This window comes from Catharus ustulatus, chromosome 8, assembly GCF_009819885.2.
Source record: "Catharus ustulatus isolate bCatUst1 chromosome 8, bCatUst1.pri.v2, whole genome shotgun sequence".
Classification (NCBI taxonomy): domain Eukaryota; kingdom Metazoa; phylum Chordata; class Aves; order Passeriformes; family Turdidae; genus Catharus; species Catharus ustulatus.
In genome coordinates this window covers 36,400,403-36,427,873 of record NC_046228.1, presented here as the reverse complement: position 1 = coordinate 36,427,873, position 27,471 = coordinate 36,400,403, and the positions used below count along the sequence as shown (strand labels likewise).

General features: G+C 49.8%; 1 protein-coding gene across 6 annotated transcripts; it reads right to left on the bottom strand.

Annotated features, from left to right (window-relative positions):
• Positions 1 to 1,437: 1,437 nt before the first annotated feature.
• LOC116999489 (IgGFc-binding protein-like) lies at positions 1,438 to 26,141 on the bottom strand. Of its 6 annotated transcripts, XM_033066248.1 has the most exons (22): positions 24,282 to 24,918; positions 23,687 to 23,750; positions 22,136 to 22,180; positions 18,065 to 19,273; positions 17,645 to 17,979; positions 16,854 to 17,424; positions 15,913 to 16,517; positions 14,979 to 15,549; positions 13,773 to 14,353; positions 12,824 to 13,391; positions 12,417 to 12,610; positions 11,577 to 11,718; positions 10,808 to 11,139; positions 9,574 to 10,153; positions 8,418 to 9,016; positions 7,486 to 8,050; positions 6,394 to 6,986; positions 5,253 to 5,745; positions 4,605 to 4,804; positions 3,267 to 3,641; positions 2,488 to 2,769; positions 1,438 to 1,736 (listed from the first exon to the last, which is right to left on the bottom strand). In XM_033066248.1, the coding sequence occupies exons 1-22, from the start codon at positions 24,345 to 24,347 to the stop codon at positions 1,692 to 1,694; spliced, it is 9,015 nt and encodes a 3,004-aa protein (XP_032922139.1). In that variant the 5' UTR covers positions 24,348 to 24,918; the 3' UTR covers positions 1,438 to 1,691. The 6 variants fall into 6 exon arrangements, with proteins under 6 accessions (XP_032922139.1, XP_032922141.1, XP_032922137.1 ...); XM_033066250.1 differs by lacking the exons at positions 23,687 to 23,750; positions 24,282 to 24,918 and adding an exon at positions 26,070 to 26,141; XM_033066246.2 differs by lacking the exons at positions 23,687 to 23,750; positions 24,282 to 24,918 and adding an exon at positions 25,458 to 25,692.
• Between the last annotated feature and the right edge of the window lie 1,330 nt (positions 26,142 to 27,471).

Below are 27,471 nucleotides of genomic sequence, written 5' to 3'. Positions count from 1 at the left end.
GAACCAATCGCAAGTGCTTGTCGAGGAACATTAAGGAGGGTATTTAATGTGCAGTGAAGAACAATAAAGGGCTTTTTGCTGCACAAATCACAGAGTGCCCGTGTCTCTGTCTCAGAAGAAGCACCGTCCACCTTACAGTCCCTCATATTCCCCGGTGTCCATCATGTCCCGCATGTGCCTGCATGTCCCATATACCCCATGCCCCCCATGCACTCCCATGGTCCCAGTCTGTCCCAGTGCTCTGACTGGAGCCACTTTATCCCCAGTGAGAAGAAGGGCTGGGAGAGATTTGGGAACACCATGGAGAATAATGGGGGAGGACTGGAATGCACTGGGAGGGACTGAGGACAGTGAGGGTATACTGGGTCCAGCTGAGGGATGCTGGAAGAGACTGGTGGGGTAGCGGGGTGTTGTAGTGGGAGAGACTGGGGATATCAGGAGGCACACTGGAGGGGTGGGTACTGGCATGTACTGGGAGGAAGTGGGGATACTGGTGAGGGGTCCCCTCCAGGTGGGCTGTAGCACACACCTCCCCTGGTGGACTCGAATGTTCGGGAACCCCCCTCACCTTCCCCTCCCCGGTACCAAACATCTGGGGCCCCCCCATCCTTTCCCCCCGTGGGGACTCAGGCACTGGGAAATATTGACCAACGGGGAGGACACGGAACCACCTGCCGCAGGACAGGGTGGGAACAGCCCTCCCAGCCCCCCAGCTGCCCCCAGCACATTCCCACTCTCCTGTTTTCTCTGGATTCCCAGCTTTTTATCCCCAGATCCCCCGCAAATGGCATTTTCTCAGGGTTCTATTTCAGGGATGAAAGCACAGTTTTGGGGCTTATAAAAATCCAGGTTTTCTGGATCTGAGGCAGTTTGAGGATGACGGCAGCAATGGAGTGCAGCAACCCAGGTGAAATGTCAGTATTCCACATCACTGGGTTGGAAGAAAGACAAAATCAAGGAGGATTTTGTGACAGTTTCCCCCAACTCAGGGTCTTTTCCCCATTTTCTGGACTTGTTATGCCCATTCTTTAGCTCTTTCCCCTCTGCTACTGGTCTCTTTCATCCTTTTTTATTCACTTTTCCCCTGGTTTGGGCTCTTTTTCCCCTTTTTCTTGTGCTTCTCTCCCACTGCCCTTCCCCCCTTTGGGGGGGTGGTTCTTTCCCCTGTTTCTGCTGTCTCTCTTTTTTGGCCTCTTTCCCCCTATTTTTTGTGCTCTTGTTCCCACCTTAAAATTCCTTTCCCTCATTTTTGGATCCTTGTCTTAGTTTGGAGGGCAGGTGTCTGCTAAGAAAGGCAGGAGCCTCTTTTTGAAATGGAGAATATAAACCCCCTCCCTCCAAATTATTATCATTTTGAAATGAAGGGGCTTTCAGGCAAAGATATGGGAATTAGGAATACCAGTTTTTTACTAAGAAAATTAAAATAGAAATACGGAACTACAAAGAAACAAACCCCAAACCCTGACAAAGTCAGAATACAACCTGACACTCTGTTAGTCAGGGTATTGGCAGCAGTCTGAATAAAGGGTGGCTATAGTCCTCTTGCAGTGACAGATGTGGTTCAGTTGAAGCAGTGGTCCTGTAGAAGGGTGAAGTTTTCCTCTGAAGGTCTACTGATGATGTGGAGAAGTCCGATTTTCTTATGAAGTTCAGTGGAAAAAGGGCTCCCTGGTGTCCCAAAATCTCAGTTTTTATCTTGATAGGAAAGGTTTGGCTCTTCCCCCTGGCTGGAGCATCTGCCAATGGGATGATGGAATTTTATCAGTCACACAGTGGGACTCAATGGGCCATTAGCAGAAAATAACTCCCTGGAGGGAAGGATGGGTTGTGAAAAGATAAAGAACAATGCCCCACTTGGTTTCAATGGATGGCCCATTAGTAGAATATCTCCCACGGAGATAAGGATTACTATTCTACCTGCTCTTAACAGATGGTGATAGAATAGATACTTTCGGTTACATTCTGTATTGCAACCCGACAGTCCTTCACTCATTTTTGGTGCCCTTTACCATCTCTTTGAGCTTTTATTGTCATTTGAGAGGGTTCTTTCCACCTTTTCTTCCCCCTCTTTTCTCCTTTTTTGATCTCTTTCCACTTCTTTCAGTTATTTTCTTCTTTTGGCTCCTTTCCTCATTTATGGGTTCTTTTTCCCATCTTTTGGGGCTATTTCCCCCCCCTCTGTATTCTTGCTCCTTTTTTGGTCTCTTTTCCTGCATTTTGGGGTCCTTTCCCCAGTTTTCACTCTGTCCCCTCTTTTTGGTCTCCTTTCCCATCCTTTTGGAGCTCTTTTCTCCCTTTTGGGGAACTCTTTTTCCCTTTTTGGTCTCTTCCATCTTCTGGAGTTTCTTTCCCCTTTTGGGGGGATTCTTTTCCTCTTTTTTAGGTAACTCTTCCCCCCTTTTTTGGCACTGTTTCCCCTAGTGCCACCCCTCAGACACCCAAATCCCCCCAACCCCCCTGCTCCAGTATCCCCCTGGTGTCACCCACCTGGGTGAAATCGGGCGCCCGCCAGGCCTCGGCCAGTGCCTTCGCGTCACTTGTCACTGTCCCATCAGGTCCTCGCAGGTCATTGTTGGTGGCACCGTCGTAGTCACCGCAGAGGCCGCAGAGCATCGCCCGTGCTTCTCTGGGCACCTCCACTGTCACCCCCGTGGTGCCCAGTTCCACCAGAAATCCTGGGATTCGGCTGATCCGGAGGGTCGTGTGAGTCTCTGTGATGGTCAACGGTCCTGGGAGCTCCACAGGCAGTGAGGTGGGGACCCCATTGATCTGGAAAACACCCAATTAGGAGAAAAAAGGGGATTTGGAGCTACAAAGACTGAAGGGCACTTGGAGGAATCTGGGTAGAAAATAAGCATTTTGTGGAAAAATGAAGGGATGTGTCAAGGCATGGTGGGGGTAGGATGAGGGAACACCCACGTAGATGCTTCTCTGACATTAAACTGGGGGGGAAAAGAGCAGTTTTGGTCAAAATTACGGGGTGCGTCAATCTATGGATGTCTCTTAGTGGCCATCACTCACACAGGTGCTTCACTGGTAAGGAAATCAGGGAGGAAAAAAGAGCAATTTGGGGCAAAATTAAGGTCCATCTTGTGATGCTGATGGAATTGGACAACCCCATGTTGACTCTAACCTGGTGAAATTAGGGAGAAGATATTGATTTTTTTTTTTTTTTTTACTAAAATGAACACCAGGAGGATGTTTAGGGCGACAACATACAGTGGTGACAACACTTCTGGGTGCCATCCAGGGTGGTGATAACTTACCCAGACCCTCCTGTCTCTCCGCACGGTAATGAAGCTGTGGGGGGTGAAGAGGTGAAGTGCCATCACTGCCGGCTGCTCCCCAGTGTCCCCGATGTCCCCCAGCAGCCGGAACCATGAGGGGTCCCGGGGGTCACACATGCTGGCCACCACATAGATGCCGGTGGCCAGGGTGGCCCCAGTAACACCGTCAAAGGTGACGAAGCGGGTGGCAGGGGACAGGATGCAGCGCCCTCGGTGTGCAATGCAGGTGCGGGTGCCATCACGGAGGCCACAGGTGTGGCCAAAGGGACAAGTGAAGGGGCGGCACTGGAGGCCCCCAGGCCCCCGGCAGGTGCAGGACTGGGAGCAGTCAGGCGTCAGCATGGTCTCAGCGATCTGTTTTCCATGGATAAAATGTGGAAAGTGGGGAAAAGTGGCCAAAAATGGCCCAAAAAATGGGGATGATGATGCTGTGAGATGGTGGGGGGGGGAAGGAGGAGGGGGGGGCCCATGTCTCCCATATCCCCTATGTGTCTTCATATCCCCAATGAGTGTCCATAGGGACCACCAGCATGTCCCCAGTGTGTGCCCATGTCCTGAAACATCCCCATGTCCCACATGGGGGCACACTGAGGGGACTGGGACCTGCTGGGGGAAAATGGGAACACTGGTGGAGACACAGGGAGACACTGGGACATGCTGGGAGACACTGGGAAGGACATTGTCCCCTCACTAAGGAACTGGGATGCATTGGGAGGCACCATGGGGGGAACAGAGACAAACTGGTAGGGATTGGGAAAAGTGTGGGGGAAAGTAGGGGAGGACTTGAATACCCTGGGATTGACTGTGGACAATACAGGGAATACCAGGGGAGACTGGAGGGGACTGGAGAGATGTTGGGTAAAGAAGGAACCACTTGGGAATGTGTTTGGGAGAAGTGGGACACACTGGGGAGAAATGGCGACATGGAGGATGCTGGGGTGTACCAGGAGGGACTGGGGACACTGTGGGAGGCACATTGAAGGGGCCTGGGATCAACTGGGACAGACTGGAAGGGATGAAGAGGAACTGTGTTCACTTGGAAGGACTGAGGATACTGCGAGGCATACTAGAGGGGACTGGGGTGACTGGGAACACTGGGGAGGGCACACTGGAACTGGGATGTACTGGGAGGGATTGAAGACACTGGGGGGCACTCAGGAGGCAACTAGAAAGGACCGGTGGAGAACTGGGGTGTACTGGGAGGGAGTGGGAACTCTGTGGGAGGCACACTGAATGGAGTCAGGATCAACATGGGGAGCCTGGAAGGAGCTAGGGCTGCAACTGGGCTGTACTGGAAGGCACTGGGGCCACACCCACCTGGAAGTAGCGGCCCTGGTGGAAGCAGCCGCAGGTCCCTGGGAGGACGCAGCGCGCCCCATCAAACAGCAGTCCCTCGGCACACTGACACCCCTCAAAGCAGCGCTCACTGCACGGGGGTGGGGCTGACACACCTGCGCAGGTGTGCTCACAGGTGCGAGCACACAGCTGGTAGTGGCTCTTAGCAGGGCAGGTGAGAGCTGGGACAGGGAGGGAAGAAACAGAGGGGGTCAATGGGGGGCAGTGGGGCTACTGGGGGTAGTCCCATGGGGCTCCCATTTGGGGACATCGGGGGCACTCCACCAGTTGCACAGGATTCCACCAGGGGACACAGGCTTCCCATTTTGGGGGAGGACACCCTTTGGGGCTGTGAGTTTGGCATGCCCCAGAAGAGGGATTAGCAATGTGGACATATACCCCTTTTTCCATACAAGAATGAGACCCTGCTCCATTCCACTCCCCCAGACCTCCAAATTCCCACCCCCACCAAAATTTCCACTCCGTGCAGAATTTCTGCCCCCACAAAAATCCTGACCCCCCAGATTCCCATCCCCCTAAAATTTCACCACCCCAAATTCCCAACTCCAAACTTCCTGTCACCTCAGATTCCCGACCCCCTGAAAATTCTCAACTCTGCCATGTACTCACGGCAACCCGTGGCCTCCCGCCACTCCCGGAGCATGCCTCCGGCTGCCTGGCATGCGGCTGCGTAGCCCTGAAAGCTGGGGCAGGGGTCGCCCATGCCCCCGCACACCTGGCGCTTGCAGGTCACCAAGTACGTGCGGGGCGGCACCACCTCATGACACCCCGCAAAAGGACCCTCAGGGTCTTCCATCACTGTGCAACGCTGCTCCTGAGCCGGGGAGCAGCTGGGGGTGGGGGCCAGGTAGGTGCAGTTTGAGGGGAGGCTGCCCAGAGCCTCCCCGTTGGGGTCGTCGTCACTGGGGTCTCCGTTGAAGTTACCGCAGAGGCCCCGGGGGCGGCGGGATACAGGGGGCAGCGTCAGCACCACATATGTGTTTCCATCGTAGAGGATTTTGGGGCCCCCCTGGACCTGCAGCAGCCGGTGGGACCCCACCTGCGCCACCCCCACTGCACCTCCATGCAGCCACAGTGGCAGCAAGTGGCGTTCACCATCCACCTGGGGGAGACAGGAGTGAGGATCCCAAAAGGGAAATTAGACTACCAAAGGTGGGGTTAACCCCTCAAAATTGGGTTTGCATCCCCAAAAACAGAGTTTGCATCCCCAAAACCAGGATCTGGACTTCCTTCTGCCCACCTCAAACCCTTGGTTTACATCCCAAAACGGGATGGTGACTACACTCCAAAAAGAGTTTTCAACCCCAAAATCATGATTTGTGCCCCAAACCTAGGGTTAACACACCAGAAAGGGTCTGTACACCCCAGAGTGCACACCAAATTGGGGTGTGTACCCCAAAAGCATCTCTTGAACCCACAAATAGCCCCTTCCCCACTGTTATGTCCCTCAAAAGCCCTTTTTCACCCCTTTCTTTTTCACCGAACCCCTTTTTACTCCCCAAACCGGATTTGTACCTGCCATACCAGGCTTGCACCCCCAAAAGCATTGCCTCCAAAACATGGCTTGCACCCACAAAACAAGGTACTTTTGGGCATGCACCCCAAAGTCAGAGCTTTCACCCTAAATCGGGTGTTTTCTCACTGCTGCACCTCCCATAACCCCATTTCCATCCCCTTTTTTGCCCCCCAAATATCTTTTTGCCCCAAAAACCAGGGCTTACACTCCCAAGCCCCCAGGTCCTCCACTCACCGTCACCTCCCACTGCTGTCCCCTGTCCATCACCACAGTCACCCCGTGTGCCATCACCATCACCTGCTGCACCTCCGTGTCCTTCTGCTCCAAAGCCACTGTGATAAGCTCCAGCTCTTCTTCAGGCTCACCCCTCTCCAACTCCAGCAGCAGGAAGGAGCAGGACCCCCCAAAATTCCCCAGGTGCCCATCGAAGGTGCTGTAAGCCCCTGTCCCCAAAACCTGGCACTGTCTGCAGGTGCGAGGGTGGCACCCCAGCACCCCATCCTGCACTATGCATTCCTCATCACTGGAGCAGCCTGGAGTGGGGTGACACTCCAGCCTCCCATTTTCGAAGCAGATGCAGCGACGAGTGCAGGGGGGCTCAGGGTAAAACTGCACCCCCCGGGGGTAGTAGCGGCCCTCCAAAAGACAGCCACACTGAGGGAGAGGCACGCAGTGATCTCCGCTCCGGAAAAATCCAGGATCGCAGAAACAGCCTTCAGAGCATGTGGAGACATCAGAGCAGTCCTGAGGTCCGGCTTCGCCTTGGCAGGTGGCGGGGCAGGTGGGGCCGCAGAGCTCATAGTGCTGGTTTGGGGGGCACACGAAGCCTGTCAGGAAGGAAGAAGAGTTGGGAAAACCAAAACACCCACGGACACAAAAAGTCTCCCTGCAAGCCCTCAAAACTCTCATCGGTACCCCAGATTCCCATGGATGCCCCAAAACTCCCCATGCAGGCCCCAAATTCCCAAACCTTGCCTTGCACATCCCAAAACTCCCTTGTCTGAACCCCAGAACCCCTCATCCAGGCCTCCCCTTTTGCAGATCCCAAATCCCCCACAGACACCCCAAAACTCCCTGGATAGACCCCAAAACCCCCACTGACATTGTAAAGCTCCCCATGGAGACCCAAAACCCCTAGTAACACCTCAAACCTGCCATGAACACCTCAAAGCTCCCACAGACAGCCGAACCCCCCTTGCCTTCCCCTGCCAGGCACCATAAACTCCTCCTTGGACAGCCCAAAACCCCTTGCCTAAGCCCTGTGTCCCTCTCTGCCCTCCAAAACACCCCTGCACTCTCCCAAGCCCCCCAAGGTTCCCCCCATACTGCAGAAGGCAGCCGTGCGCCACGGCCGCACGGCAACGCCCTGGCTCTGGCACGCAGCAACATAGGCGCCAATGGCCTGGCACACGGTGTCCTGGTGTCCCTCGTATAGGCAGGCATCAAAGAGACAGTCATCCAAGTAAGGGGCAGGGTCGATGACAGTGTGGCAGGCAGCAAAGGGCCCTCTTTTCTTTCCCAGCAGCCCGCAGTGCTTGTCCCCACGGTAGGCACGTTTCTGGGTGTCGCTGCACACCTGGCAGCCCTCACTGCACCCAGGTGAACACCCAGGGACATCTCCGACCTTCCAGCTGTCCCCCAGCTGGGTCTCATTGTCAGCATGATGGCCATCACGGGTGACAAAGTCATCGTGGGGATCACCATTGGCGTTGCCGCAGAGGCCACAGACAGCACCAGCGTAGGTGTTGGGGATGATGACACGGGCGTAGCTGTACCAGTCAAATGTGACAGTGACACCCATGTCAGTGGTGATGAAGCCATGGACACCACGGAGGGACACCTGGAGCTGCTGGTTGTGAGTGAAGGGAAGGTCCAACAGGACACCATTAACCTGGAAAGAGAGTCGCAGGTGGAATGAGGTCACGGTGGCATGAGTTGAAACCTACCCAGGTGCCACCTGGATGCCCCATGATGACCTTGAAACCCACCTGAAGACCATACAATGACCTAGAAACCTAACCAATGCCATCGAATTACAATGAAACCCACCCAGATGCCACACAAGGGCTTTGTAGCCCTCCAAGACACCAGGCAATGACTTTGAGACCCACCTAAACATCTTACAAGGACCTTGAAACTTCACCCAGGTGTCACCTGATGACCTTGAAGTGCACCTGAAGACCATACCATGACCTTGAGCGCTCCCCAGACACCATGCAATGACTCTGAACCACCCCCATCACCTCCTTTGTCCCTACCTTGACCTTCTGGGGATGTTCCTGACTGAGGCTGAGTGTCATGTTGTACACCTCCATGGTGACCACCTTGGTGAAGGAGACCAGGCGGCTGCCACGGTGATTGTTCTCCACAGTGACAGCAAAGGGGATGAGGGTGGGGTCAGTGGAGCAGAGCCCAGCCAAGAGGTAAACACAGGTACCCATGAAGTCGTAACGGCGCCCATCGAAGGTGGTATAATGGGGGTCACCAGTGGCCACGCAGATGGAGCGGCTGTTGGCCACACACTGCCGCACGCCCTTCACCACCGAGCACACCTCACCCGGCTTACACCTGGAATCCTCGCACACCACCATTCCCAGCTCCGTGTCACACCTGCATCTGGAGTGACAGGTGTCATCACCCCAAAACTCCTCACCAGGGCGGTAGTAGCGGCCATCACGGGTGCAGCCACACTGGGACACTGGCACACACTGCTCACCACTGAGCACATAGCCAGGGTTACAGGCACAGGTCTCCACACAGGGCTGGTCACAAGTGGCTGGATTGTCCCAGTTGGAGCAGGTGGCTGGACAGGCGTTGCCACAGGGCTCATAGTGGCTGTTTTCAGGGCAAGGTAAGGCTGCAGAGGGAGGAAACTGGGGTGAGGGAGGGACTAGGGGAGTGGACAGCATTCAACAGAGTGGGTAAGGATTGGGAAAGGGTCTCAAACATGGGGAAGGGTCTGGAAAACAAGAAGGGTCTGGATTGCAAGGAGGAAGGTCTGGGAAATGTGGGAAGAGACTGGGACAAGTGGGATGAGATCTGAGCCGTGTGGCAAGAGTCTGGGCCATGTGGGATGGGGTCTGAAATGCACAGGATGAGGTCTGGGACATGAGGATAAAGGCCTTAAACATGTGGCAAGGATGGGGTCTGGGAGATGTCTCAAAAATGCAAGATGGAGTCTGAGAGATGTCTGGGACACAAGGATAAAGGTCTGGCTTGTGTGGGATGGATTCTTGGAAAGATGGGGTGAATTCCGATACACATGAAACAGCTGGAACACCAGGAGAAAATTCTGGTGAACTTCCAAGGATCACCTAAGGGATTTGAGGGCTTCAACCCAGGATGGATCCCACTCCATGCCCCTTCTCTCCCACTCTGGCTCCTTCCCTTCCCAAAGAAAACCCCAGCCCTTACGGCATCCTGATGGTGTCCTCCAGTCATGGACCATGGCCCCACGTTTCTGACACGTTGCCGCATATGTTTCCAGCACCTGGCAGAGGATTGACCTCGCCCCATTGCTCAGGCACAGGTCGGAAAGGCAGCTGCGATAGAAGTCATGAGGCTTCACTATGTCGTGACATGCTCTGAAGGGCCCCTGGAAGGATTTTTTGATAATCCCACAGTAGTGGTTCCCACCATAAAGCTCCTTCTTCTCCTCATCACACACTGGGCATGCTCCATCACAATAATCCCAACAAATTGGGTCATCGACCTCTGAGTCAGCGCTTTTCCAGCTTTTGGCCCATGTGATGATGGCAGTGATGTTGTCACCAGCCTCAGGGATATCATCAAGGGGCTTGAGGTTGAAATTCCCACAGAGGCCACGGACATGGCGGAAGTAGCTGCTGGGGAGGTCAATCAGGAGGTGCCAGTTCCAGTCGTAGGAAACCCGGAGACCAAAATCTGTCTCCAGAGCAACACGGAGCCCACTAGGATGGACCCGCACCTTCCCATCTGCCAGGAGCACCGGGAGCAGCGTAACCTCGCCATTCACCTGCCAATGGCCCAACATTCCCAGTTATCTCAATGTTTCATTCTCAACATACACCGATATTTTAGTCCAAACGTATCCCAATATTCTATTCCCCACGTATCCCAATTCTTTATTCCCAGTCTATTCCAACCCTAAATCCCATCATATCCCAACATTTTACATCCCACAATGACCCAGGATTTTATTCCCAAAATATTCAAACACCCCACAGAACTTTATTCCTGCTGCATCCCAAAATTTAATTCCTGAAATATCCTAATATTTTATTCCCTAGACAAACCAACATTTTATCCCAGTTTATCCCAACATCTTATTCCTGGCACATCCTGTTTTATTGCTCACATATCCTAACATTTTATTCCCTACACATCCCAATATCTTAATCCAATCTTATCACAACATTCTGTTCTGGACATATTCAAAAAGTCTATTCCCCGTATTTTGTTCCCACCATTTCTCAACTTTTGATTTCTGACATATCCCAACATTTTATTCCCAAAATATCCCAACATTTAAACAACTGGCCTCCCACATCTGACTGATTTATTCCAAAATAACATTGGCTCTGGCTGGATGAAGAAGCAGGTAGGGAAGAGGTGGATGCAGCAAAATGTTGGGAAAAGGCCCAAATTCTCACATTTCCACCCAACTCACCCGGACTCTTCCGTCTTCATTCCGGTGGAAAGAGATGCGTTGTCCATAGACGTCAACATGGACCAAGGAGACATAGGACACAGATTGGATCCCGCCACGGATGTCATTCTTGGCCTCAACCCTGAAGGGCACCAGCCCAGGGTCATTCCCATGGGATTCGGCCATGGTGTAGGTGCAGGTTCCTTGGAAGTCAAAGTCAAGGCCATCGAAGGTGCGGAAGTGTGGGTCACCCCATGCCCAGCACGTGGCGACCAGGGTCGGGATGCAGCGGGACTGGGCACCGCGGGGCCGGCAGCGCTCCTTGGGGCGACAGTGCAGGGACTTGCAGGGGTCTGGGAGGGGAGGGAGAGCAGGATGAGCCATGGGCTGGGTGAAATAGGAGATAAAAATTGGGGGAACCATGGATTGGGGAAAAGGATGGGAAAAAAGTGGGGGGAAGTCACATGAGAGAGAAAACCATGAGATGGAAGAAACAATGGGAAAGAACACGGGAAAAACAATGAGAAACACCATGGGAAAGACCATGGAAGAAGCCATGGGATGGTAGAAATCATGGAAGGAACCCCGGGAAAAATCATGGAATGTGGACAAAACGTGAGAGAAACACTGGGAGAAACCATGGGAAGAATTGCCCCATCCCTGACCCTTAGTGACTGAAACCAGATTCTGTTCCCTCAACCTTGACTTTGCTTTTTTTGCCAATCAACCCCTCAATCACCCCCAGATCCACTTAGCATCTAAAATACCCTTTTCCCTCATTTCTCCTCACTTTTATTGATGCATCCCAAGACCCCTTCCCGGATTTCGCAGGATTCATCCTCAGTGCAAGTGTGCTCATGGCATGTAAGGCCTTGGCCAGGGACACAGGTGCAACGGTGCTGGCAGTGATTCTGGAAAAGCAACTCATGGGGCTGCGAGGAGGGAAAAGGGAGAAAGGGAAATCCATATAAATAGGGGATAAAAAGAAAAAAAATGCAGAAAAAAGGACATAAGTGCAGAAGAATAGGGAAAACTGAACAAATGGCAAGGCAAAGGGATGTACATGCATACCTTCCCTATAAATAGAGAAAAAGGGGGAAATGCAGGAAGAAAAGACATAAATATATAAAAATAGGGGGGAAATGGTGGAGAAAAGCATAAATATAGGAAAAATGGAAAAAATGCAGAAAAAGAAATGCAAATGCATAACACAGGGAGAAACACAGGCAAGAAAAAAGATTTTAAAAAAGAAAGGAAATGCAGGGAAATATGTCATAAAAATAGGGCAATACAAAGGGGGAAAATGCTGGCAAATCAAGACAGAAAAACAGGGCAAAATGCAAGAAATAAAGCTGTACATGCATAAAAATAGGGGAAATGGGGGGAAATTAATTTTTAAAATTTAAATACATTAAGCCAGGAAAACCAAACAACACCATGAAAACAGGGGTAAATATACAAAAATACGAGGTAAAGGAAAACAAATGTAGGAAAAATATAGGTAGGGACATAAAAGTAAAAGAAAGAAGAAAGAGAAGGGAAAAAGAAGCAAATGTATAAAAATAGGGAAAAATTAAGGGAAAAAGACATAAATTTTCCTAAAACCAGGAAAAAAGGCCAGAAAAACTACCTTATAGTATTCCCCATCCCTAAAACATGTGCAGTACTCCTCGGGAACACAGCTGTGTCCATCAAAGACAGAGCCCTGGTGGCACTGGCAGCCCTCAGTGCATGTTTGGGGACAGGTGGTGGCATTTCCGGCACAGGTGTTGGCGCAGGTGTTGGTACAAAGGGAGTAGGTGCTGTTGGCTGGGCAGGTGAGTGCTGGAATTTTCAGGGAATCATTGACTGAGTTGTATTGGAAGGAACCTTAAAACTCATCCCATCACGATCATCCCAAATCCTGTGTGTCTCCACTGTCACCCACACCCAAACAGGGAACATTCCCCACCTCTGCCCCCCCAAACTCCAGTATCACCTGGAGATCTTCCCAACCCCAAACAGGGGGCATTTGCCATTGTGCCCTCCCAAACTCACGGCAGAAGGATGGTGTCCTCCAAGCCCCCACGGTGACTCCAGCATCTTGGCATGCTGTGACATAGCTCTGGATACTCTGGCACAGGACATGCATGTCCCCTCCCATCATACAGAGATCATGGATGCAGGATTGGGAATATGGGATGGGGTCAATGATGGGATGGCAGGAGCCAAAGGGACCTTCAGGGGCTGTGAGGAGGCCACAATAGTTGGGTTTTTGGAGGATTGCCACTTTCTCCTCTGTGCAGGTGGGACACTCATCCTTGGGACAGGTGTCATTGCAAGGTGCAGCTGCTGTTTTCCATGCAGATCCAAAGGCTGTTGCATCTGGAGCCAGTTGGCCACTGGAGAGCTGGAAATCATCATTACGTTGGCCATTGTAGTTGCCACAGAGGCCACACAGGTGCCCCTTGTAGGTCTGGGGGACTGTGACCATCACATGCTGGACGAGGTCATAGTAAACAATGAGGCCAAAGTCAGTGCGGAGCAGGACACCTGTCCCGTGTGGGTAGACCTGGACCTGCCCCTCACTCACGAAGGTGGGGAGGTGGTGGGAGATGGAATCCACCTGGGATAGAGAAGGAAGAGTGTTCCAGTGAGGAGGTGGGGACCAAAACTTCGGGGAAAACACCTTCCAAACAATATTCTGACAGGTTTGTGGATCCCACTTGGAAAGAAAAGATTGGATGAGAATGGATTAGCCTTGGAGATGTGGTGAGGGCTCCCCTCATCAAGGAAACACAGTTTTGGGGTTGACTGAGGTAGAACAAAAAATTTAGGGAAAACACCTTCTGACCAAAGTTTTTATGCATTTACAGACCTTGGTTAGAAAGAAAAGTTGGGGGGAGTATGGACTGGGCTTGGAGATAGGCTGAGATGTGTCTTCCATCAAGGAAACCCAGCCTGGGAGGGGATCCTATGAGATTGGGAACATCAAGTACTACCTTACCATGATATCTGCCCCTTTTCCTTGTTTCAAGGTCAAAGTGACCCCATAGACTTCCACAGACAACGCTTGGATCCTGGAGACCTTCCTCTTCTGCCGTGCCTCCTTCTGGATTGTGACAATAAATGATGTCACGTTGCCACCTGTGCAGGTCTGGGTGAGGACATAGGAGCAAGTACCAGTCATGTTGAAGGCCATCCCATCAAAGGTGACATAGGTGCGGTCACCTGTGGCCACACAGGTGCTAGACACCTCTGAGGGACACTGGAAGACACCATCAATGACCTTCCCTGGGCCACCATCAGGACAGGAAGTATTCTGGCACTCCACAGTGCCACCAGAAAGACACTGGCACATCTCCTGCTCTGTGGGGTAGAACGTCTCCCCCTCTTTGTAGTAGATTCCATGGTGACTGCAGCCACAGTGGGACATGGGGACACACTCATCACCGCTGAGCATGAAGCCATCCTGACACATGCAGCCCTCGCGGCACCGCCTTGGGCATGTGACAGAGTCAGCACCACAGGTGTGCTGGCAGGTGTGGGAGCAGATCTCATAGGAGCTGTTGGAAGGACAGGGAATATCTGCCAAGAGACAATGGGATTCATGAAGAATTAGGAAATTCCAAGCCAAATCCTGGACGTTTCCTGGAATTACAGTGCAAACTTCACCAACTACAGAGGTTTTAGCCCAGTTTCATGGCAAACCCTCAATTTTCCTCCCTGTGGACATGATGAGGAGCATCATCAAATGATGATCCAGTGTTTATCCATAAGGAATATCCCAGCCCTTTACAATAGGAATTCTTGCTGCTAAACCAGCAAATTTCCCACATTTTCACCGAGAAAAGTGTAACACTCCCTCAAAGAATGGGATCACTCCTCATTGAGTCCTCAACTGACCCCCAGGCTGGACCCCTTTAACCCAATTCCACTACTTTTGGTTCATTTTTTTGGTGGTTCTCCCTCTAAATTATCCATTTTGTAGTCAACACCAGGAAATTTTGAGGGGGTAAATTATTCCAGATGAGACAACTTCTTCCCTAGGAAGTGTTTATGCTGGGTAGATTATGGAATCAAACTAAGACTTTGGGTGGAATTCCCACTGGATTCCCACTCACCTCTGGGTTATTCATACATGGATTTGGAACAGACTTGAGGATCTTTTGGATGCTGCTGAAGGAAAAACCCTCCCATTATCACAACTTACAGCAGAAATTATCTGTCCTCCACCTTCCGATGGACACACCAGCAGCCTGGCATGTGGTGGCATAGAAGGCAATGATTGGACACATCCCTTCTTCTTGATCAGCGAACAGGCAGGAGTCATGGATGCAGCTCTGGAAGTACTGGTGGGCATCAACATGACCGTGACATGCTCTAAAGGGTCCATCGGCTTCCAAAATAATTTCACATCCCATCCCAGATACTTCCTGCTGCAGCCGGGAAGGTGCGACAGGGCTGAAACATTCCACTGTTGACTTCTCACCACATCCTGGGACATCCATGACTTTCCAGCTGCTCCCAAAGGCGTCTGGGTCTGATGTCACATGGTTGTACCTCATCATCATGTCGTCGCTGGCGGCACCATTGTAGTTCCCGCAGAGCCCACACAGGGCATTGGCGAAGTCATTGGGCACCATGGCAGTGACGCGGCTGTGCCAGTCATAGGTGACAGTGAGGCCAAAGTTGGTCTCTACCACTGCGTCCTGCCCATTACGATAGACAACAATCTTTCTTTCACTGTAGTGATATGGGAGATTGACCAACTGCTCATCAATCTGGGGAGAAAACCATAAAAATTGATCAAATTTGTGGTCTGATGTTAAACATTTTCAAAAGCTAGAGCAAATAAAAAGCATAGATTTAATTCTATTTTGAATAGAATTAAATTTCAGATTTAAGAGGATGAGAAGGTCCAAGTCCCAAGAGAAGGCTGATCAACCACTCATTGATCTGGGGAGAAAACCATAAATTGATAAAATTTGGGTCTGATGACAAATTCCAATTCTGCTTTTAACAGCTGGAACATCCAAATGACATCGATTTAATTACATGTCAGTTTTAATCACTTGTTAATGGGATGAGGTTCGGGATGAGCTGCAGAACGTGGTGAAAAGATAAGGATCATTTCCTAAACTCACCATGATTTTTCCAGGGTGCTCCCTACTGATGCTGATGGTTTTGTTGTAGACTTTGACTATCACCATGGCAATGGATGATATGAGGTTGTCACTCCAGTGGCCATTCTGCACCAACACCTGGAATCCCACCAAACTTTGTACGTCTTCACACAACCCAACCAAGAGGTAGACACACGTTCCCTGGAAGATGAACCTCTTGCCATCAAAGGTCTGGTAGTGAGTGGCTCCAACAGCAGTGCAGACTCCCAAAACCTTGGGGTAACAATCCTGGATCCCCTTCTCCACCCTGCATTCCTCTTCAGTGCCACAACCAGAATCACGGCACACCGCCTGCCGCTGCTCAGCATCACACACACAGCGTTGGGTGCAGGTGAGATCGCCCCAAAATTCCTCACCAAGGCCATGGAACAGACCCCGAAAGACACAGCCACATTCAGAGGGGGGGATGCAGGTGTTGGCATCAAGGACAAGGCCCTCATGACACATGCAGGTGTCCACGCAGGTGGGGAAAGCAGCACAGCTTAATGACACAGCGGGGATGTTGCAGGTGGCAGGGCAGGCAAGACCACAGGTGCTGTAGGTGCTGTTGGGCGGGCAGGTGAGAGCTGGACAGGGAGGGAGACAGCGGTCAAGGTGGGGTGGGACATGGTGGGACAGACTTCTTGGACTATCTACACAGATATCTTGGGAGTCTCCACGGACTTCCTAGACCTTTTACCAGGAATTTCTGGAGTCTCTGTGGACTTCCTGCTCAGACTTTCTAGAGACTCCATGGACTTTCTACATGGACTTTCTGGAATCTCCCTGGACTTCCATGGACTTCCTGCTTGGATCTGTGACCATAACCTTTCCCAACCTATGATCCCATGGATCTTCAGTCCCATATTAATTAGGAACCACCCACCCCAAGGAGTATTTTTGCCCAACCATCCTCTACTCACGACATCCCACTGCTGTCCTCCAATCTGAAATGTTGATCCCTTCCTCTTGGCAGTCATCGGCATAAATCTGGAGGGCATGGCACAGCACGTCGTGACGCCCCTCATTGGCACACAGGTCATAGATACAGTTTTTCACGTAGATATTGGGACTGAGAGTGTCATGACACAATCGGAATGGCCCAGAATGTTGGGACAACTTCCCACACCAGGTCTCTGTCTTGAATGTAACAACCTGGTCCCATCTGCAGCGCCCACAGTCACCATCACAGGTGTCCTGGCACTGGCCACTCTCGCTGGTCACCTTCCAGCTCCGCCCCAGCTCCACAATATCCCACACCTGCTTTCCATCAGGAGAGAGAGCATCATCTTGGGGGTCCCCATTGTTGTTCCCACACATTCCGCAGACTTTTCCAGAAAGAGCAGTCGGAAGTTTGATCACTACATGATCATCCCAGTTGTAGAGGACCTTCAGGTTGAACTTTGATTGGATCAACATGGATTTACCCTTCTGATGAATGCGGAGTTTCCCATGGGAGAGGGAGATGGGGAGGTGCGAGCGGTGGTTGTTCACCTGCAGGGCAAAAACTACCATCAAAATTCCCAAAACCCATCAAAATTGGGCAATACAATTTTAAGAAGACTTGAAGTGCTTTCATACAAGGGCTGCCTGCACACCAGCAAATCCCAGAATTACTTAGGAAAAGACCCTCTAAATCATTGCTAAATACATAATTTCAGTGAAATTCCATAAAATTACTTGAAACTTGGAAATGATGATGGTTTTTACTTACCCTCACCATCCCATTCTCTGATTGGACAGCAGTGACAGTGATGTTGTCAACATGGATGGTGATGGAGCTGATAGAGGAAACTTTGGAGTTCTCCTTTTCCTTCTTTTTGACCTCAACAGAGAAGGAAGGAAGGGTGGGATCAGGACTGCAGATAGTAGTCAAAGTGTAGGCACACGTTCCCATGAAATCAAAGGTTTTTCCATCAAAACTGCGGTAGTGTGGCCCACCAGTGAGCCAACAGGTGGAGAAAGTCTCCTGGACACACTCTGGCTGTCCATCCACCATTTCGCACCTCTCCTCACACACCAAATCCTCACAGGAGAGTGGTGTAGGGGCTGAAAAAAAGGAGAAAACCCATGAATGGTCAACCAGACAACACCAGCCATTGGAGTGACACAACAATGGACTGACTGTACTCACTGTTGGCACAGAGCCCGGGGAAACCATATCCAGTGTGACTCTGGAACCCAAACACCAGGAGCCCAATGGGCACCTGCGAGTTCTCAGTGCTCCGCATTGATGCACTCACGGTGATGCTCGCCCAGGAGAAATCTGTGCCAGGAATGGCCTGCCACACCATGGTGTTGTCTGGACGATGGTTGAGGGTGGTGGTGGCAGTGGCACTGGTGGGTGCAATGAGGATGGCATGGTTATACTGGTTGGGCACGCTGCTGAAGCGGAACGCAGTGCAGTGGGCAGTGACAGGTGGGACAACAAGGAGGAAGGGATCTTGTGAAGATGACCCACTAAAGAAAAACACCACCTGCACTGCCACCACCGCACTAATGTATAGGTGGGAGTTACGGTTCACCACAAACACCTGCACCTCCCCTGCCGCCATGGCCACAGTGGCATTTCCGCTGCCGGTGTTGTAGCTGATGGTGTTGTCTTCACCTGTCACCACATAAACAAAGTCAATGTCTGGTTGCATAGGGTTGGGTGGCACCATGTAGCTCCTCCCCCATGCTGTCATTGGGAAGAGCTGTTCCACCACAAAGTCAAAGCCAGCAGACACCTTGACACAGGTGTGGCCACTGAGGACGGCCACAGGGGTGTCAGCCACCACAACTGTGCCAGTGAAGTCCTGGCTGCTCTGGAGCTGCAAGCTGTGGTAGGGCTGCAGGAACAGGCGGAGTACGGCGCCAGGGATATAGCTGGCCCCAGCATAGTGGAAAGTGGCAGTGGTGGTGATGCTGATAGCAGTGGTGGCGGCACCAGCGGCCACCACAAACTCGGTCAGGCCATAAGAGTAGTTCCCAACAGGCGTCACCACATAGTACCTGGTGCCCAGGCTCTCCATAGGCAGGAGGGCAGTGGCACCCACCGTGTAGCCCTTGGTGCTGACAGCCACCACGGAGATGTCAGCGTTGGCCTGAACCACCAAGGTTTTATGGGAAGTGCAGCTTCCAGTGAGTTCCAGGCTAGCGGGGAGGAGCAGGGGCATAGTGACATCTGGCCTCAGGGTGACATTCTGGGTGATGGAGCCGCCATGGAGCGTCACAGACACCTGGGTGTCGGCAGGGCCATAGGAGGTGAGCAGCAGCTGCAGGTACGCGTTGGGGGACTCGTCGTCATTCTGGGGGAACACGGCCAGGAACTCCCGGCCCCGGTAGCTGGCACTGGAGAGCACTGGGAAAATGGGGGAAAAAGGGGGCCTTGGTTAATTTTTAAATTAACCAAGGGGGTTATATAAAGGGGACCTTTATATTTCTGTATTGACATTTTTATATCAATTTTATATGTGGTTATATATCAATTTTCCTATTTTATAGTAGGAATTGTACTGAAATTACATTAAATATATGACTGCAGTATCCAATTTATAGAGCCTGTTTTTATATATAATCATAATAGAAATTATATTTACAGTTTATTAGGTTGATAAACATTTGAATAAAACTATAAATAATAATGTATAAATAATAAACTCTTATTTGTATCTTCTAGTAACAAATCATTAAAATATATAAATGTGCTAATAATATGAAATAACAGTGTATTAATAACTAATACTATCTTTATAAAATACTATCCTTAATACAACAATATTACTAGATATTTACATTTCATCCTGTGTAATTGATATATTAATAGTATTAAGTAATACACTTTAATATATTACTACTTATTAGCACGTTGATAAAATATGAATACTATAGGACTCATATATCAGTAAAAACATGTCAATTACTTTTTAGCCTGTTATTGTATTATTATACTTGTTATCCAGTATATAACTCAGTTGTATCGTTTTCTATGTTATTACTATACAGATTTACTACTTATAACACTGTAATATAGAATACTTATATTTAAATATGTAGTAGTGTATTTTCTAGCATTTTGTACTTAATTTTAATAGAAATATCAGCAAAGATTTATCCAAATCCATAAATATTAAAAATAATTAAAGTGATATAATAATGACTGCTGTGGTTATTGAGTTTATTTCAGAACTAATCATAGTAGAAAATAAATCTACATGTTATTTTTATAATTATAGACAACACTAGATAATTTATATTTTTGCTATAAAATCATACAGATAATGATTTAAAATAATTTTCTTTCTAGTTTTCCTAGAAACGGTTTGGGGAAAATAATTGTAAAAATCAAGCAAAAAGAATCAATAAGTAGCAAATTGCAATGGTAGAGAATATATTAAAGACCAGAATAGAATTATTATACCACATTATTACACCACACATATACCATTATATTATACTATATTGCAATATAATCTATCTTTATATGTAGTTAATATAACAATTCAAATAGTGGATGTTACCTTATAACACTAAATATAATCATATATAATTCTGTTATTAAGTAAAATATTCCTAATTGCATACATTTATAGCACATTATAATACAATAACATAGTGTCATTCATATAATGCAATTCTATGTCATATTACCTTGTAAAATACTCCAGAATTGTATGTAATTATATTTAGACATTATAGCAATTTATATCTATTGTAGCTTTTATAGTTACCTCCCAATAACTAGATATAGTTATATATAAAAGCAACATATAGTGTGCTATATTAATAAATACACAAATATATTATATGAATATAAAATATATGACATGTTTTTATATGATTACGTGTTTCATATATTTTACACACCCATATAAAATTTAAAATAATTTTATACTGAATTTTCACAGAAATTTTTACTAAAAATGCCAATCAAACATAATGCTAATAGCAACATAATTAGAGGAGAACAGGTCATGTTTTTGTATTGTATTTTTTATATAATTACAGTAGAGATTATATTAAACATATACATAACTATTGTAGTGTATGTATATTATTAATTAGGAGTTGATATCTTCTCCTAACTTTAAAAAAAAAAAGGGAATTTTTGGGGTTGTCAGGGGAAAAAACCCATGAAAATTAGATAAAAATTAATTCATATTCGGTCTATAAATAAAAGTCTGTGATAAGGAGTTTAAAAAAAAATTAAAATTAGGGAATTGAGGATGTTGGGTAAAAAAAGTTAATTCTGCTGATTTTTTCTTTAAAAAATGAAATTTGTGTGTTTTGGTAGAAAAATAGGGAAGAATGAGGTTTGACTGTGAATAAAAAAATACAATTAAAGGTAGCATTCTGAAATTAAAAAACACCAAAAAACAAAACTCTTTTTATGTATTAAATAGGGGGATTTTGAAGAAAAATAAACAGGGAAGTGAGCAATTGGCATTTAAAAAACCAAAAGAACCCCAATAACATAAACCAACCAAACAACCAAACACACAAAACCACAAAAAAAACCCCAAAAAATCAAAAACAAACAAAAAGCCAAAAATCAAAAGGTAAATAAAAGGCTTTTTCTTTAAAACACTATGAAAAATTTGGTTGAAAAGCGGTTTTAATGAAAATTAGCAAACAGCCAGGAAAATAAAGAATAAAAGAGGGTTTTTTCCCTTAAGAACCAGTTGATTTAATTAAAAAAAACCAAGGAAATAAAAGGACTTTTTTCATTAAAAATTATTTAAAAATACATCTTTATTCCCCAGAAAAAAATACAATTCCATTATAGAGCTCTTGGGGTTTTATCCTGGAAAAAAGACTAAAACTCATAATTAGATCATAATTTAAGTTAAAAAAAACCCAAACCCCACAACCAAAAAGTAAACTGAAATAATCAGGACAAACGACTCATTTTTTTCCCCATGTATTAAGTGAGCTAAAAGGGGAATTTTCTATGCAAATAAATGAGGTGCTCATGAAAAAAAATATTTTAAAGGCTTTTGGATTAAAAAAAATATATATATTTTTAAGGTGTATTCTGGTTACAAATAATAAATCTGCAGTTGAGAGGTTGCTGGAGAATATGCAAAAGGAGGGAACAGGGGAATTTTCAGGCAAAACAAACCCAAGGATTCAGGATTTCATTTTCTGTGCTTAAAAGTCTGGAAATAAGTACAATATCCAGGAAATTTGGGGATTTTGTGTGGAAAACAGGCGGTTTGCTTACTGCAAAAGGGAAGGAGGAGCCACCAGATCCCATCTCGTGCCATCCCTGTGAAAAACACCCAAAATCACTAAAAATTGTTATTTTATACAAAAAAAATCCATGTGAGCTCTGAAGTGTCTCCAGAACCCTCAAATAAGCCCCAAATTTCCCCAGAATGCCTTTTTTTCACCCCATGGAAACCTCTTGCGGCTTATTTTGCCCCCTACTGCCCCCAAATCCACCCCAAACATTCCAAACACTAAGAATTTTGCCAAAAATTCCACAGATTTGTATCAAAATGGTTTTTCTTCCCCAAATCCTCCATTTGGTGTCAAAATACCTTTTCCCCCAAACCCCCCTCCCTTGGATCACAATTGGAATTAAAATGCTGAGGCAACCATCCCTCCCCCCACCCTATCCCCCCTAGCTTGAGGCCACATCTGTCTCCACTCTATCAGATTCACTCCAAACCCAGACGAATTTTAACCAAAATCACCCAGATTCATGTCAAAATGGGGTTAAAATGCTGACACAGCCCTCCCACCAACCTTCCCCTTCATGCCACCTCCATAACCCACTTCCACTAAATGCACACTAAAACTTTATGGAAAGGAATCATTTTTTCCAACCCCCCCCGCCCCAGTTTTCATCAAAATGGGTATTTTTCTACTCAAAATTCCCCAAAGTTGGATCAAGATGGGGCTTAACATGCAAGAAACCCATTCACTCAGCTTGCCCCACACAAACCCTCCCAAATGCTCTATTTGGACCCAAAATAGGAGGGTGGGGGGGAAACACCAAATTCTAGCCATGATGAGGACAAAAATAGGAAATTTGTAGGAACTGTGCACAAAAAGGGCAAACCTCTGAGATTTGGGGGGAAATGGGCAAAAATTGAGGGGAAAAAATGTTTACAATGTAACCTTTTGGGAAAAAGTGTTAAAATTATTAAACTTGTGGGAAGAAGTGGGCAAAAGCCATAAAATTGGGCAAATGCATGGGTAAAAAAGTCTGACACTTGGGCAGAAAATTTCTCAATTTCTCAAAATAAATTTCTCAATTTCTGTCCATCCCCAAACAATAAGGAAAAGCAGGAATAAACAAAGAATGAAGCCTCCCCACTCTTCCCCACTCACCAGCCCCTTGCCTCTTGAATTCCCAGAACTCTGCAGACACAGACTGTTTGTCCCAAATTGCTCTATTTATACCCAAATAATAATATCAAAGCCAGAGCCAAACCATGCTGATTTGGGCAGATTCAGCAGAATTTCAGGATGGGAGAAGGGGAGGGGCCAGGGGACACGACCTCCAGTTCCAGAGAATTTGGGAACTGGCAGCTGGATCCTGTCACAGATGGGATGTGACAGGAGTGGAACCCACAGGGACATCGTGATAAATGTGAGAGCCACAGGGATGTCGCGACAGCTGTGGACCCCACAGAGATGTCACAATAGGTGTGGGACCCAAAGCAATCATCCCAAATTCCATGAACTCCCAAAATCACTGGCCTCGTGGTACCCTCTGGCCCCATGACCCCAGGGGAAAGACAGACCAAATCCAGATGGTTTTTACCCAAAATTAATGGCCTGAGTCCCAGCGGGGAATTCCAGGGAATGGGAAATTCTGGCCCAAATGACTGAAAAAAACTGAAGAAAATCAGCTGGAGGCAGGAGAGACGATGGCAAACAGGGAATTATAGGGCTTTTGCCTTAAAATGAAGACATAAACCTGGGGAATCCCTGAACCCCACAGAGATCCTCAAAACTGTCCAGAGACAGGGACTCCCCCCAAATCCATGGACATCCAAAGCCACATGGAGATGCCCCAAAACTACCTAGGGATCCCCTCAGCCCTCTGAATCCCACAAACCACAAGATCCCTGTGGGGAGATGGGGGTTCCTTGGGGGCATTGGGGGTCGCTGGAAGGGTTTTGGGGTTCCTGGTAAATGACACTTAGAAATTTTCAGTTGCCCTGAAGGTGCTGGATGGAGCTCAAAAGACAAACTGGCAAAAAGCAGGAAAGGATGCATAGGTATGCACAGAGGATCACAAGCACAGCTGAAGCCAGTGGAGAAAGTGGTAATGAGGAATATAGCGGGGGTTTTGTCAAGTTATGCAACAAGAAGCAACAGCACATGCCCAAGGAAAATGCTCAAGGAAAGGTCACCTGTAATATGGAAGCATTCAGTGAATATGACCACCAGAGACCCGCTCGTGGCCCTTCCAGGACCATACCCTGTTATAAAGTTTCACCACACACACCAGATTATAGGAGAAATCCTTCAGTGTGTCCTGCACAGATAAAGAATGCCTGCTTTCTAATGCTTCAAATTGTGTTAGAAAGCTTATTTTCCAGCCAATTTTGGTATCATTCTCTTGGACGGGCTTATGGATCTACGGGCTGCTAAGAGAGTCCTGTCGGGGTTCGGGAGTCCCTGGGAGAGTTGGGAGTTTCTAGGGGGGGGCCAGTGGGGGACATTGGGGGTCTCTGTCAGCGGGATCCAAGCTCTCTGCCACCTTAACCATCCGAAGAACCTCCCAAACCACATGGAGACCCCCTCGACCGTCTTGGACCTCCAAACCCCCTCTAGGACTCCCAGAACCACACCAACCTCCCCAAACCTTTCCCTGGGGATCCCAAACAACATATCTGGGACCCGCAAAACCATCCAAGCTACCCCCACAACTCCCTGGGCGTCTCTCGGCACCCCTAGATCCGCAAGCCACTCCAGGGATTCCCACATGTACTGCAGCGACTCCCTCAGTGCCTCCAGAGCCCCAAAACCCTTCCCACAATCCCCACAACCCCGCCAGGGACCCCACCCCTCCCCCGCCGCGCTGGGCGCCGCCGCTTCCCGCCTTCCCCCTCCCCCGCCTCCCATTGGCCGCAGCGCCCGTCCGTCCCCGCCCTTAACCAATCAGCGCCCGAGATCGGAGCGCACGGGCGAAACCAAACGAGAGCGCGGGCGATGGAGAGGGTGAGGCCTGAGGGGTCCGGAGGAGACCGACGGGGGGATTTGGGGGATCCCGGAGGGGAATTTGGGGGGGTTCGAGGGGACCTCGCGTCACTGCCCGCATCTCCCCCGCAGAGGCTCAGCCTGGAGCAGCGAACGGAGCGTCTGGTGCAAAGGAGGTGGGTGGGCAGCCCGCCCTCAAGTGCCCCTCGGTATCTCCAAGCGCCCCCTGGGGACCCGAGTCTGCTCCCCCGTTCCCTCAGTGTTGTCCCGGACTCCAAGTGCTCCCCAGACTTCCAAATGTCGCCCCACACTCCTAAGTGCCTCTCAGTTCCCTCCCTTGCCCCGGTGTTCCCCAAGAGCACCTCGGGAACCCCCAAATACCCCACCCCATCGCAGGTGATGCCTGGACCCCCATTCTGCCCATAAGTGCGTTCCGCAACCCCTCAGATTCCTCTCGAGAGCACCAATCCCGCGGGGGGCAGTGCAGGATCGGCATGTCGGGGGTCCTCGGCTCCCCTCCCCGACACCCTCTCTCCCCCGCAGCCAGGCCCTACTCAAGCCCCGCCCCTGCGGGCCAGAGAGGGCGGAACCTCTGCTTGGCTCCGCCCCCTGCAGTTCCATCCACGATGACCCCCTCGTCCAATGGCGCTCGAGGCGGTGCCGAGGGGAGGAGCCAGCGCTGGACACGCCCCTGGCGGGCAGCGCCCTGCTGGGCTTTGCTGCTCCCCAGAGTGCCCTGCAGAGTGCGCCACGGGGCAGGTCACGTGATTCCCCCAGGGCCCTGCATGGTGCAGCACCCTGGGAGTCACGTGAGCCCTCTGAGGCCCCATGGCCAATCAGGAAACGCTTCTGCAAGCATCAGGGGGTGTCTTCACCCCAGGCCTTCTCCCAGGAACCCTTGTGGCAGGAGCCATATTGGAGGTCATATGACTCCCTCAAGGCCCTCTGGCCAGTGAGAAGCAGCTCACTGGATGCCCTGCAGGGGGCAGGATACTCACAGTCACGTGACTCCCACGAGGCCCTGTGGCGAATCAGCAGAAGATGCTGTGCATCTGCACACCAGAGGATGCCACCCTGTGGGAAGCAAGAGTCCCATGAGCCTTTGCGGCACGAGCCATTTAGAGGGTCACATGACTGCCTCGGAGTGCTACAGTGTGCACCATATCAGAAGTCACGTGACTCCCAGGATGCTCTGCAGCCTGCAAGGAAGGTGCATCCTGAGCCTCTGCACTGGGGAGCAGCGGCCTTGAGGTCACATGACGCCTGCAAGGCCCCACAGCCAATCGGGAGCGGTGCTCATGATGCCCTACAGGGGGCGCCATTGCAACAGCCACTGGGTAGGGAACCAGAGGAACCCTTGTGGGACATGGTGTCACTTGTGGGTCAGAGGGGTCACTGATGGGCCTGGAGGTGCCCTTGTGGGCCAGGGGGGTCGCTGATGGGCTAGGGGGATGCCCTTGGGGGCCAGCAGTGGTCACTTGTGGGTGGGGGTGAGGGCCAGTTGTGGGTCAGGGATCACTCCAGGGGCTGAAGGGGCGCTTGTGGGTTTGGGAGGCACTTCTGGCTCTGGAAGTCCCTTGTGGGGCTGGGAGACCACTTGTGGGAGTGGCGCTCCCTTTGACATGCACGCCCCCCCAGGGCCTCTGGGGGACCCCCTCCTCTGGATGCTGCGATGTCACCGCCGGGCCATAATGGGACGCCTTCGGTACGACACTCCCACCCTCAATTTTCAGGAGTCTGCCACTGCACCTCCCCCAGGTCCCTCTAATCCCTCCTTTGATCTCCCTTCTTCCCCCAGGGCCATCGAGACCCTCCTGGAATGCCCACCTGGGTGTCCCCAACCCAGGGTGGGGCCAATAAAGCAGTGACACCCCAAAATTGCAACAGGGAGGTGGGGAAATGCCCAGAGTCTCCTCCTTTACTTCCCCTACCTTTGGGATTGCCCCCAATCCCCTCTCCCCCCATATGTCCCCAAGAGCATTTGGGGGGTTCTGGGAGCTCGAAAGAGGGTGTTGCTGGGGTGCCGGGTGTCTCTAGGGGTCCGTGAGGGTCTGTGGGGTGTTTGGAGGGGCTCTGAGGCTGCAGACGGGTTTGGGAGTGTATGGGGAGCGCTGGAAATCAGGAGTGGGTTGGGGGGGGTTGGGTACCTATAGGGGGTCTGGAAGAAATCTGTGCGATTTGGGAGGGCACTCTAGGGGTGTTGGGGGAGGTCTGTGGAAGATGTGGAGGGTCCAGGAAGGGGTTTGCAGGGACCCTTGGGTTTTGGAGGGTTTTTAACCGTCTAGGGGTCTATGGGATGTTTGGGGGAGCCCAGGACAGGGCTGGGGGTTGGGTCTGTGGGGACTAGGAAGTCTATATGGCTATCTGGGTGGGTTATTGGGCGTATTGGGGCGGGGAACC

Coding starts and splice junctions, on each gene's coding strand:
- LOC116999489 (XM_033066246.2), bottom strand. CDS start 25,692: ATGGAACTGCAGGGGGCGGAGCCAAGCAGAGGTTCCGCCCTCTCTGGC. Junction 17,425..17,644: donor CAGAGAATGGGATGGTGAGG/GTAAGTAAAAAC, acceptor TTTGCCCTGCAG/GTGAACAACCACCGCTCGCA. Junction 12,611..12,823: donor GAGGACACCATCCTTCTGCC/GTGAGTTTGGGA, acceptor TGAAAATTCCAG/CACTCACCTGCCCAGCCAAC.